This window comes from Elephas maximus, chromosome X (assembly GCF_024166365.1).
Source record: "Elephas maximus indicus isolate mEleMax1 chromosome X, mEleMax1 primary haplotype, whole genome shotgun sequence".
NCBI classification, from domain to species: domain Eukaryota; kingdom Metazoa; phylum Chordata; class Mammalia; order Proboscidea; family Elephantidae; genus Elephas; species Elephas maximus.
In genome coordinates, this window is record NC_064846.1 from 162631611 (window position 1) to 162645199 (window position 13589).

Below are 13589 nucleotides of genomic sequence, written 5' to 3' on the forward strand. Positions count from 1 at the left end.
CCACATAAATAAAACAAAGGACAAGAATCACATGATCATCTAAATCAATGCAGAAAAGGTGTTTGATAAACTCCAACACCCATTCTTGGTTAAAAAAAAAAACTCTCAGCAAACAGGAATAGAAAGGAAATTCCTCAACATAACTAAAGACATATATACAAAACCAACAGCCAATATTATTACCAACAGAGGGAAACTGAAAGCATTCCCCTTCAGAATGGGAACCAGACAAGGATGCCCCTTATCAGCACTCTTATTCAATGTTGTACTCGAAGTCCTAGCTAGAGCAATAAGGCATGAAAGGGAAATACAAGGAATACGAACTGGTAAGGAAGAAGAAAACTATCCCTATTCGCAGATAACATGAGCATATACACAGAAAGTCCCAGAGACTCCACAAGAAAGCTACTAGAACTAATAGAAGAATTCAACAAAGTGGCAGGGTACAAGATCAACATACAAAAATCAGTTGGATTCCTCTACATCTCCAAAGACAACTCCAAAAAGGGAATCAGGAAAGCAATACCATTTACAATAGCCCCCCAAAAGATAAAATACTCAGGGATAAATCTAATCAGGGACATAAAAGATTATACAGAGAGAACTACAAAATTCTACTGCAAGAAACCAAGAGGCCTACATAAATGGAAAAACATATGCTCATAGACAGGAAAAGACTTAACATTGTGAAAATGTCAATACCACCCAAAGTGATCTACAAATATAATGCAATCCTGATCTAAATTCCAACATCATTCTTTAATGAGATGGAAAAACTAATCGCCAACTTTATACGGGAAGGAAAGAGACTCAGAATAAGCAAAGCATTATTGAAGAAGAACAAAGTAGGGGGACTCAAATTCCCTGATACACAGCCATGGTAATCAAAACAGCCTAGTACTGGCACAACGACAGAAATGAGAACCCAGAAGTAAATCTATCCACCTATGGACAGCTGATCTTTGAGAAATGGTGGAAGTCCATTAAATGGGAAAGAGATAGTCTCTTTAATAAATGCTGCTGGCAAAACTGAATATCCATTTACAGAAAAATGAAACAATATCTATACCTGACCCCACACACAAAAACTAACTCAGAACAGATCAAAGACCTAAATGTAAAAGCTAAAACTATAAAGAGCATGGAAGAAAAAATAGGAACAACGCTAGGGGCCCTAATATATGGCATAAATAGAATACCAAATGACATAAATGGGATCTCCTAAAAATTAAACACTTATGCTCGTCAAAGGATTTGGCCAAAACAGTAAAAAGAGAACTGAGAAAAAAAAATCTTTAGCTACAACATATCCCACAAGGGTCTAATCTCTAAAATTTATAGAAAACTTCAAAAGCTCAATGACAAAGACAAACAACCCGATTTAAAAACGGGTAAAGGACATGAACAGACACTTCACCAAAGAAGACACTCAGGCAGCTAACAAACACATGAAGAGATGCTCATGATCATTAGTCACTAGAGAAATGCAAATCAAAACTACAATGAGATACCATCTCACCCAGGCAATAATGGCACTGATCAAAACAACAGAAAACAGCAAATGCTGTCGAGGTTGTGGGGAGACTGGAATTCTTATACACTGCTGGTGGGAATGTAAAGTGGTACAACCACTAATGGAAAATGGTACAGTGCTTCCTTAAAAATCTAGAAATAGAAATATCATATGATTCAGTAATCCCACTCCTAGGTATATACCCCATGGAAATAAGAGCCATCACACAAACAGACACATGCACTCCCATGTTCACTGCAGCACTATTCACAATAGCAAAAAGATGGAAACAACCTAAGTGCCCATCAGTGGGATGAACGGATAAACAGTGGTACACACACACAATGGAATACTACACAACAATAAAGAATAATGATGAATCCATGAAACATCTCACGACATGGATGAATCTGGAAGACATCATGCTGAGAAGTGAAATAAGTCAGTCACAAAGGGACAAATATTGTATAAGACCACTATCATAGCCCAGAAAAGGTTTACACACAGAAAAAAAAAATTTTGACAGTTACTAGAGATGGGAGGGAGAGGGAGGGAAAATCACTAGAGAATAGACATGTGTTAACTTTGGTAAAGGAAATGGCAGTACATAATATGGGGGAAGTCAGTACAACATAACCAAGGCAAGAGAAGACACTGAGAAACACTCGAAAATAAAAGGCAATGAAGATAAATATTATAACATACATAATCCTGCAACAATGGTAATAACAAACGATAATTTATGAGTGGGTACATAGGTAGATATGTATGCTGAATAGGAGTGGGAGGGCGTATGGGAATAGACCCATGTGCGTATTTAGGTTTGGCTGTGAATATTTCTACATACATATTTGTACGTGCTGCATGTATGGTCATATATACAACAGAGCGCACAGGGGGCACAGTCATGGAAACAACTAGACATAACCAAACACCTTGAGGGACTGAGCAGCTGGGCTTGAAGGCTAAATAAAGACCATAGTCCTCGGGGATATCTAGGTCAATTAGCATAACGTAGTTCATAAAGAAAATACTCTACATCCTACTTTGGTCAGTAGGGTCTGAGATCCTAAAAGCTTGCAAGTGGCCATCTAAGATACAACTATTGGTCTCTTTCCATCCAGAGCAGAGGAGAGTGAAGAAAACCAAAGTCTTAGGGAAATAATTAGCCCAAAGGACTAATGGACCGCAGGAACCACAACCTCCACCAGCCTGAGACCAGAAGAACTAGATGGTGCCTGGCTACCACTACTGATCACTCTGACCAAGATCACAATAGAAGGTCCAGGTTAGTGTGGGAAGAAAAAATGGAGAACAAAATTCAGATTGATTAAAAAAAGGGGGGGGGGGCCAGATTTAGTAGTTTGAGAGAAAATGGAGGAACCCCTAAGACTATAGCCCTTAGACACCCTTCTAACTTGGAACTGAAGCCATTCCCGGAGATCACCTTTCAGCCAAATAACAGACAGGCTTATAAATAAACAATAACACACGTGAGGAAAGTGCTCCTTAGAGCAATCATCTATACGACACCAAAAAGACAACATTTGCCCGAGAGCAAAGATGAGAAGGCAGGAAGGGGCAGGAAAACCAGAAGAATGGAAATGGGAAACTCAGGGTGGTCATGGAGAGAGTGCTGACACATTGCAGGGAGTGCAACCAACGTTATGGGACAATCTGAGTATAAACTACTGAATAGGAAACTAATTTGCTCTGTAAACTTTCACCTAAAGCACAATTTTAAAAAATAGTGAATTATGAGTTTTTTGAAAGAAGCATAAATAAACTAGCGTTACATGTGTCAAGAAAGCGCAAGTCCAAAAACATCATGATGACAGGAAAAGCAAGTTACAGTAGTTATAGAGTGAGTACAATACCCCTTGTTTTAAGCTGAAGTCATTCAAAACAGTATGTTGTTTTAATATACATATACATATATGCACGCACATGTGTAAAAATATATATACACACAGATATATATATACACCCATATACATATAACGAAAGCATAGAGAAATTTTCAAACCGTGCACACCAAATTCAGGACGCTGGTTACCTCTGGGTTAGGGAGAAAAGGGAGAGAGGGAAATGGGACCAGAGAAGACCTTACAGGAAGCTTTAACTCCAACTGGGCTGTTTTACTTTTCTTAGGCTGAGTGGTGGGTACCTAGTTATTTTTTTAGGTAATCCTCTAGTTTTGCATATCTGAAAGGTTTTATTATAAAAATGTCAACAAGCAACTATTATGTAAATGTCCCCCTTTTAAGCAGACAATGGCTTGGCTCCAGCACATCCTATAACCCCCATCATTCATTCTCTTTTAGAAAAAAAAAAAAAAAGGCCACCATCCAGGAGCTAGTGTTTTTGTATGCCGGCCTCTATGTTAGTGTTAGAAAACATGGTATAAAAATGCAAAAACAGAACACTGTTTCACTTCCGTTTTTTAAAAATAGTTCCAGCTAATAATCTGGCAATGGGAAAAATACGCAAGAATTTTGTCTTTTACCTGGTAGTTTTCTTTAATGATTAAACAGATGCTTCAAAGAATTACAATAAAACCTTTAAAAAACGACTTCCTCCCAAAAGCAAGGCTGTGTGCAGATGTTTATGAAATATCTCCTACTTACCACAGCTTTTACTTCTTTACCTCGTTCAAGACTGCTCAAACCATCAGACATTACTTATTGTTTTTTTTTTTTTCCTTTTCCCCCACTGAATGATTTCCCCGATAATGCTGAACCAACAGTGTTTTATACCTAGTCCCCTTCATGTCCAAGAACTGACTACTGTGAAAGTGAAAATCAATTATACCGACAACTTGAAAATTACACAGCATGCCGGGTAAACTGAAATCTGATCCTGCCTGATACAGAGTTTACAGGAGTCGACATCGTTTGTTGACTCATTACGTCAAATATAAAACATGCCAGTTTAAGGTAGATATTTTTTCTTATCCAAACAAAAAGTCTGAATAAAAATATCTGTGTTGGAATGTAAGCTCCATGAGAACAGGGATTTTTGTTTTCTTCATTGCTGTAACCTCAGCACCTAGGACAGGGCATGATACACAACAAATGCTCAAATATGTTGAATGAGGGCATTCACGAAACTGCTTTTTTCACTACCCTGATTGGTATCTTTCAACTATTTGTCCTTTAGATTTGACAACAATAAGTAAACTGGACACCAAAAGAACAACAGCTAACCTTTAAGGGCTTGGTATGTGCTGGGCACTCAACATACTTAAGCCTCACAATCGCCCAATTTTCTTCCTGTTTTCCCATAGTTAAGTACCTGGCTTGCAAGGGCCAGCACCAGGGCTCAGTCCAAAGTCTGCCCACTAGATTCCACGTGATCCTGCTTCACCTTAAGGCACAGTATATTTAACAAATACTTTTGAGCATACTGCATGCCAGCCACTGCTCTAAGCACTTTATAAATATTAACTTATTTAATTCTCATACAACCCTTTTTGACAGGTCATCTTATTCTCTGCATTTTACAGATGAGGAAACTGAGGCACAGGGAAGTAAATTATGATGCCCAAGGTGCCACAGGTAGTAACAGAGCCATTTCTGCCTCACGTGGTCTCTCATCATGCTTTCACGGTGGTAGGAGGGTTCTGGTAGAGAGCACAGAAGTTTCTGGAGGTCCAGGCGGGGAGCTGACGCACCATCACTTCCACTCCATTCTGCTAGCCAAAGCAATTCACAAAGACAGCTCCGATTTAAGGGACTGGGCAATAGATGAGCCCTCTGGATGGGCGGAGATGCAAAGTTACACTGGAAAGGGGCCGGGCTACAGGAAAGGAAATAACTGCAATCATTTCTGCAAACAATCTACCATCATGTGCCACAAAACAGCCCCATCAGAATCGTCCACAGCAGGGGTCAGCAAACTAGGGCCAACCTCAAGGCAAGCTGGGTTTGGAAAATAATGTTTATTGTCTATGGCTACAATGGCAGAGTGCAGTCCTTGTGACAGCCCGAATGGTCTACAAAGCCTCAAATATCTACTACCTAGCCCTTTACAGAACAAGTTTGCCGACCCAATCTACACCGCATTCTTTATGAAGATGAGAAAACCAAAGCCCAGAGTCACATCTGTTTTCAATCAGGGCTCCCGACTGGTTTGGTCCAGTTTCACTCCAGATATACTGAATCAGAATCTACAGTGTAACCTGATCCCCAGGTGATTCTTATGCACACTTCCTGGGAACGTGCAAGAAATGCAAATTCTCAGCAGGGGTTTGAACTGGAAGGAACTGGTTCCAAGCCCTGTTTTTAAACCCAGACCTTCTAATTCCCGCCAAACTTTATGCCTGCTAGTTAGTAAAATGCCAGCCTTTGAATACCAATGAAATACTGCACAAACTGGGAAACCAATGACTCTAACAATCGTGAAACAGTAAAGAAAAATTATTTACCTGTTTCTCGAACATTTACTTTTTTTCTAGCTTAAGTATTTCATTCTACCATTTTTCCCGCCTAGTACTAGAGTCCAGTTTTTAATAAATCAGCACATGAAGTGAGATAAATACTCTATAAAGAGGCTCAAGAAGGTCTTTTAAAATAGGCGACTACGATGCATTAAAACATAAGTCAACAGACAAAAACCCCAAGACAACTCTGTAGGCTCACTTCCACGACAAAGTTAAAAGGTGAAGTGCTTTATTTTTACTCCAAGGAAGAGACAAATTAAGTACTTCAACAGAACATTTACTCCAGGTAATATTCTCACCCTTTCAGGAACATTAAGTTAAACTTAAATGTATGCGTATTAAGGAGCCCTGGTGGCAGAGTAGTTGAAGACCTCAGCTGCTAACTGAAAGGTCTGCAATTTGAACCCACCAGCTACTCTGCGGGAGAAGGATGTAGCAGTCTGCTCCTGTAAAGATTACAGCCTCGGAAACCCTATGGGGCAGTTCTACTCTGTCCTATGGGGTCACTATGAGTCAGAATCCACTTAAGGGCAACGGGTTTGTTTGGTTTTTTTTTTTTTTTTTTTTTTGGTTTTATTAAGAAGAAAATCTGGCTGTTACCATAGAAACTACCTAAGCCGGTTAGTGTCACCATGATTTGAGCAGTTATACCTGTTGGGCAACTTGAATTTACACTTACAGCTTCCTGTTTAACAGGAAAAGAGTAAAAATGTCTACATTTGTTTTCAAAAATGCTTAACACACACTCAAAATAGTGCAAATCAAGGCAAATGGAGCACACACACATATCCCATACATACCACACTACACACTACCAAAACCCACTACCAAAGTGGTGGGGAGAATCAAGTGGCTGCCAGCGGCTGACTTTGTTTTAATCTTTTCAGGTAACATTTCCCTGTCCAGGGCACCTTTAATGTTCCTTTTCACCTGTATGAAGAATCTGGGCTACTATAATTTTATTAGGCTAAAGGGGAAGAATGCGTTTTGTTTTGTTTTTTTGCCAGGTTGAAGAAGGCAGCTTAAAGCTCTGAGAGAGACTTGCTCCAACAATCTTATAGGGATGCCCCCTTCTGCCACCATCTGAAGCAATCTTTTGCAAGCAGGTTTCAACTGGACATCAAGAATATAATCTCAATGAAGAAAACGTTCTGCATCCCACTTTGGTGAGTGTCAGCTGGGATCTTAAAAGCTAGCAAGCGGTCATCTAAGATACATCAATTGGTCCCAAGCCACCTTGAGCAAAGAAGAAATGAAGACCACCACCGATGCAAGGAAAATATTAGCCCAAAAGACAAAAGGGCCACATAAACCAGAGACTCCATCAGCCTGAAAACAGAAGAACTAGATGGTACCCGGCTACCACCAATGACTGCCCTGACAGGAAACACAACAGAGTCCCTAACAAAGTAGGAGAAAAGTGGGGTGCAGAACTCAAATTCATCTAAAAAGACCAGACTTAATGGCCTGACTGAGACTGGAAGAGCCCAAGAAGATACAGTCCCCGGACTCTCTGTTAACCCAGAACTAAAACCACTCCCAAAGCCAACTCTTCACAGATTAGACTATAAGACATTAATGATACTTGTGAAGAGTGTGCTTCTTAGCTCAAGTAGATACATGAGACTAAATGAGCAGCTCCTGTCCAGAGACGAGGTGAGAAGGCAGAAAGGGATAGGAGCTAGGTGAATGGACACGAGAAATCTGGGGTGAAAGAGGGAGTGTACTGTCACATTACAGGGATGGCAACTAGGGTCACATAACAATGTGTATAAAATTTTTATATGAGAAGCTAACTTGAGCTGTAAACTTTCACCTAAAGCACAATAAAATCAAATTTTTTAAGAAGAATATAATCCCATTTATGCAAAGGCACTCTGCCTTGGGTTCTTTTAAAATCACATATGCCTCAAAGGAGCATGGGTTCTAATACCAAGAAAGCCCCCTCCCTGACTGCTGAAGAGTCAACAGCACATTCACACTGAATTTGCCCACCTCCTCTCAACACAGTGTACTGCCACTGCCATCCAGTCATTCCGACTCATAGAAACCCTACAGGACAGAGTAGAACTGCCCCGTCGGGTTTCCAAGACCGTAAATCTCCACAGAAGCAGACTGGCACATCTTCCTCCTGAGGAGCGGCTGGTGGGTTCAAACGGCCGACCTTTTGGTTCATAGCTGAACGCTTTAACCACTGCGCCACAGGGGCTCTTCGCTCAACGTAGTACTGACAACACAATACGCCTGAACAGGTTCCCAGCTGCAACTGACTGGCTGTGTGATCTCAGTCACTTATTCCTCTTTCAGCTGGGAAGTAGCTACCAGTAAAAAAACCCGTTGCCCTTGAGTCAATCCAATTCATGGCGAGCCCATGTGCTTCAAAGTAGAGCTGCCCTCCCCAGGGTTTTCATAGCTGTGACCTTTCAGAAGCAGACTGCCAGGTCTTTCTTCCAAGACACCTCAGGGAGGATCTGAACTGCCAACCTCTCTGTTAGCAGCCGAGTGTGTTAATCTTGTGTACCACCCAGGAACTTCATGGCAGTAGCTATGGCCTTTAATAAATACGTTGTGCTTGAGAGTATCCTCAGGGCCTCACGTAACAGCCATGGTTTATGTTTTAAGACACGACTTTCCCTCCGAAGGCTTCAGAGTGACTTACAGACACTGCTTCAATGTCCATGAAAACCATGCTATCATTTTACAGATGCATACACCGAGGCGCTCCAACTCAACTGCTAAACAGCAGTAGCAGAACTGTCTACATATTGTGGACTTCTTTGGGTACAAACAGCCATGCTAACATCTGTGAATACTAACACCATCTTCAGAAATCCTAACTTCTAAAAGGTGGAGAGGTGCCCTGGTGGTGCAATGGTTAAGCACTTGACTGCTAACCAAAAGGTCTGCAGCTGCAAAGGCTCCGCAGGACAAAAGATCCGGCGATGTGCGTAAAGATTTCATCCTAGGTAAAACCCTACAGGGCAGTTCTACTCCGTCCTATAGACTTACTAAGAGTCGAAATCGACTTGAAGGCACTCAACAACAAGACACTCACAAACATAAGGGCATAAGCACACTCCAACAGCAAAAAACACAGTCGTAAATGAATAGAAAATACCTACAAATAGTGATATTGAAAATGAACCACAAAACCCTCAATACTCCTTTGGAACCAGACTTTAAAATATCAATCACCACTCTAAATATTCTATTGGTGTCAATAACTGTAAAACTGAGAATTGATTTTAAGAAAAGCTTCATTTCCCATTCTGTGCCTGGTATTAAGAATCTTATCACCATGAAGTGCTGGCGGCATCCAAAGGCAAAGTGCGTATCAAGTAGTCTTTCTCCAAGGAAAGCATAAAACGGCATCTGCTGTGGCTCAATCCCCGCCCCCCACCCGCTTTTCCAGGTTGGGGGTGGCGAAAAGGAGGGAGCTATAACACTCGTTTCCTTCCAATTCTATTTCAAGTTCAAGTAATGCTAAGATCGGAAGCTACAGCTGCTCTCCACAGTGTACGTCTGGGATACACCTCCAGCTCCAAAATGGCAAGCTTGGCTTTGACTTGATAGAAGTTGTCTCGCAGCCCTGTGTTCCTGCTCTGAAACTTGTCTTTAAGGTTTTCCAGCTTAATACTAATACTAATACTAAGAAATAGGTGAGTGGACAAATACATCTAGTAGCTATGTGTATGCCGTACAAGTATACAGAGGACAACATTTAGTCCTGGGCCCCCAGCCCTACAGGCACATACCTCCTTCAAGTTCAAATCCCAGCAAGGCACCCTGAGCACCCCCACTCCCTTCCCATCCGCCTAGGGGAGGGAGGGGCAGGAGAGAAGAGCAGAGGTTAACCCAGACACCAGCCAAAACAAACACCACTTCCAGAACAGGGCAAACTTTGAGTCTGGGTGGCTGCAGAGCCCAGAAATGGCCAGGGGGTGGGGGGAGTGTCAGCCCGTCTCCAGGAAGGAAAACCTACAGCGCACCCAGCCTTGTGAAGGGGCTGAGCTGTGGAGGAGCTAGGTGTCCCCGGGGGTCAAGGGCGTCGTCGCCGCCATCCCCGGCTGCGGAGCCCCATCTCTGCTACCTGGCCGAGGCCTCCGGGCCCCTGGCCGCCCCGCCCCCACGTTCCTGCAGACACGGTCCCCACCGACGCGCAGGAGCAGGGGCCGCAGGGTCCTACCTGGTGCAGCGTCTCGGCGGGCAGCTGCGACGCCCGGAACAGGTCGGCCACCGGGCCAGCAGCAGCCGTGGCTGCGCCGGGGACAGCGCGGGCGGCCTCGGGGGGTCCGGAGGGGCCCCCGCCCGCGGCTCCGGCGCAGCGCGCGAACAGCTCGGAGTAGCACTGCTGCTCGGCGTCGCTCAGCAGCAGCGGCGGCCCCGAGCCGCCCCCGCCGGCTACCTCCATGGCCTGCACGACCCGCACCGCCGAGCCGGCTGGGGCCTCGCCACCGCCCCCACGCCCTGCAGCTGCCGCCGCGCCGCCGCTTCCTCCGGCGAGCGCCCCGCCCCCGGCTTGAATGTTGTGCCTCCGCCGCGCGGCACATGGAGACAGGCCCGTGCCGGCCAATCGCCGCCCGGGGGCGCCCGCACCCGCCCCGCCCCGCCGCGCCCCGCCCCGCCCCGCCCGCGCCAGGTAGCTAACTGGCGCGCTGCCCGCCCCCTGCCCCTCACCTGCTGGGCCTGCGCCGGGGGCTCAGCGCCGCGCCCAGCTGCGCAGGAGCGCCGTCTTGATCGCTCCGCCCTAGCTGGAAAGAGGGCCGTCTGGACCCACCTGGAGAAGGACGAGTTCAGGGACGCAGAAGGCCGTGCTTTCTCCCTAGGAGGGTGGAGCAGGTGTGGTGCCCACGCCGCGCCAGGCCCTTCCCAGAAAAGGGATGTGGCATGGGAAAGTTGATTTCCTTCTTTCCATATCAGCACTGCTTATGTCCTGAAAAGCTGCAGGACAGGGATCCCCATCCGAACGAGGTCGCAGTGGCTCCCCATAGCAGTGACTCCCCATAGCGTTCGGGGTGGCAACTGGGTTAAGCCACTTTCTCAAGAATGCTTCAAACCTGAGCTTGAGCCTTAACAAGGAATAACATAGGATGGTGTTAAATATTTAGTGTTAAATATTAGAGTAATAGGAGCAAAAAAGTGAAACGCTCCGCAAGAGGAAAACCTGGCAATCGGCTCATAAAGATTACAGCCAAGAAAACCCTATGGGGCAGTTCCACTCTGTCACATGGGGTCGCTATAAATTGAAATCGACTGGAGGGCACCTAACAACAACAACAGAAACAAAAAGGTCCTTTTGGGAGATCATTTTGTCCAACTCCTTCTTTTACAGATGAGGAAACAGTGCTATTTGATTTGCACCTTCATTCATCCAACACTGGTTGAATATCTACTGTGTAACAAGGAGCTCTGGTAGAGCAGTGGTTAAGCGCTCAGCTGCTAATTGAAAGGTCTGTGGTTGGAACCCACCAGCCGCTCTGTGGGGAGAAAGATGTGGCAGTCTGCTCCAGTAAAGATTACAGCCTTGGAACCCTATGAGGCAGTCCTACTCTGTGCTAAAGGGTTGCTATGAGTTGGAATCAATTAGATGGCAACGGGTAAAAGGTTTATCCTCTAAACCAAAAACCAAACCCAATCAATTGCTGTGGAGTTGATTCCGACTCATAGCAGCCATATAGGACAGAGTAGAACTACCCCATAGAGGTTCCAAGGAGCGCCTGGTGGATTCAAACTGCTGACCTTTTGGGTAGCAGCCGTAGCTCTTAACCACTATGTCACCAGGGTTTCTGGTGTATCCTCTAGGGCCTGAAAATACAGGCCTCAGTAAGAGGGGGTTGGTGCCCCCCAAAGGGAATGTTTCTTTAGGTGGGAAAACAGTCATGTTTTTTTAAAAGGCTGCAAGACTTGTACAAGTTCACACCAAAGTCAACACTAGAACCTACATCTTTAGACCCCTGCCCATGTGACCCTCCATTTCTCTCCATTCTAAAGTGTGCACACTATATTTTTCAAATCTGCTTGCTCCATCGTCAGTTCCCTTGACTATTGCTCTAGCCACTTTTAAGAGAAAGACTTGAAAAGACTCCACTGGAAGGAAAATGTTTACCCCACCACTGACTGCACTGGCAATTCCATCATCAGGCCTGCATATTTGCATCTCTTTTCCTTTTTTAGCACACTCGGCTGCTAACAGAGAGTTTGGCAGTTCAGATCCTCCCTGAGGCGTCTTGGAAGAAAGACCTGGTAGTCTGCTTCTGAAAGGTCACAGCTATGAAAACCCTGGGGAGGGCAACTCTACTTTGAAGCACATGGGATCGCCATGAATTGGATTGACTCAAGGGCAACGGGTTTTTTTACTGGTAGCTACTTCCCAGCTGAAAGAGGAATAAGTGACTGAGGTCACACGGCCAGTCAGTGGCAGCTCTTGAAATGTCAATATTCCTGAGAAGGATGGCAGAATTATATTCATTAAGCCTAGCTGGGAAATACTAACCAAAGGGGAAAAAGAAATCAGTCCAGGGTGAAGCACCAATAAAAAAAAAAAATTCCATTTTAGAAATTGCTTTAATAAAGAGATATATAAAACTTTTGCCCCAATAGTTTTAATTAAAAACAGTTAACGGGAGAAACAACTCAGAAAAGGAGGGTGAGCATCGTTGCACGACTCAAAGAATGTAATCAATGTCACTGAATTGTACATGTAGAAACTTAAGTTGGTGTATTTTTTGCTGGGTGTATTCTCAATAACAACAACAAAATAAATTATTTGTATAAATAAATTAAGAACAGAAAAAGACATCTCAAGAAATACCACTGATGATAATAAATATACCTTGGTATTATGGCCAACTAAAATAAGGATCAAGGACAGAAAAAGATAAGAAGGAAAAATAATCAGGAGATGATCAAGATGAAAAAAAAAGGGATAGAGGAAGAGCAATACATAAGAAGGAAAAGGAAAAATGTCAACTTCATAAGGATGGCCAGAGCAATGTGTCTCTTTCGCAATCTGAAGAAAGATTCAGATCTCCCAGAAGAGAATTAAGATATCAATAGGCTTGGGAACAAGGGTACAGAAAGGGTAGGTAAGTTCCAAGCAGTGAAGACTAACTTAGCTTAGGAATTTCCGTTTCGAAATCTCACCACCTTTGTATTTTCCACTACTGTAATACCTTCCCATATCACCAAAATTTAAAATATAACTCAAATAGTCAACATCATCCTAGCTCCTTAAGCATCTACACTGGAGTCAGGAAAAGTAGAAGCCAAGAGATAATGCTATTCTCTTCTTACCTTTCTAGTCCACCACCCATCTGTCAGTTTTGATGACTAAGGTGCATCTGACCCAAGCCATTGTCTTTTCAAACACTTCATATGTATGCGAAAGTTGGATAATGAAAACAGAAGACAGAAAAAGAACTGATATGTTCCAACTGTGGTGTTGGCGAAGAATACTGAATATACCATGGGCTGCCAAAAGAATGAACAAATCAGTCTTAGAAGAAATACAATCAGAATGTTCCTTAGAAGTGAGGATGGTGAGACTTCAACTCGCTTATTTTGGACCCATCATCAGGAAAGACCAATTGCTATAAAAGGATATCTCGTTCGGTAAAGTAGAGGATCAGTGAAAAC

The 13589-nt window shown here is 43.7% G+C and overlaps 1 protein-coding gene across 3 annotated transcripts in view; it reads right to left on the reverse strand.

Annotated features, from left to right (window-relative positions):
* Positions 1–10710, reverse strand: part of REPS2 (RALBP1 associated Eps domain containing 2) — a 220696-nt gene extending 209986 nt beyond the window's left edge. For 2 of the 3 annotated variants that reach the window (XM_049873367.1, XM_049873366.1), the window contains exon 1: positions 10141–10470. In XM_049873367.1, the coding sequence (XP_049729324.1) occupies positions 10141–10365 (225 nt within the window). In that variant the 5' untranslated portion in view covers positions 10366–10470. Of the gene's footprint in view, positions 1–10140; positions 10471–10631 lie in introns of those variants that run through there. The other variant, XM_049873370.1, reaches the window with a different exon arrangement.
* Positions 10711–13589: the final 2879 nt, after the last annotated feature.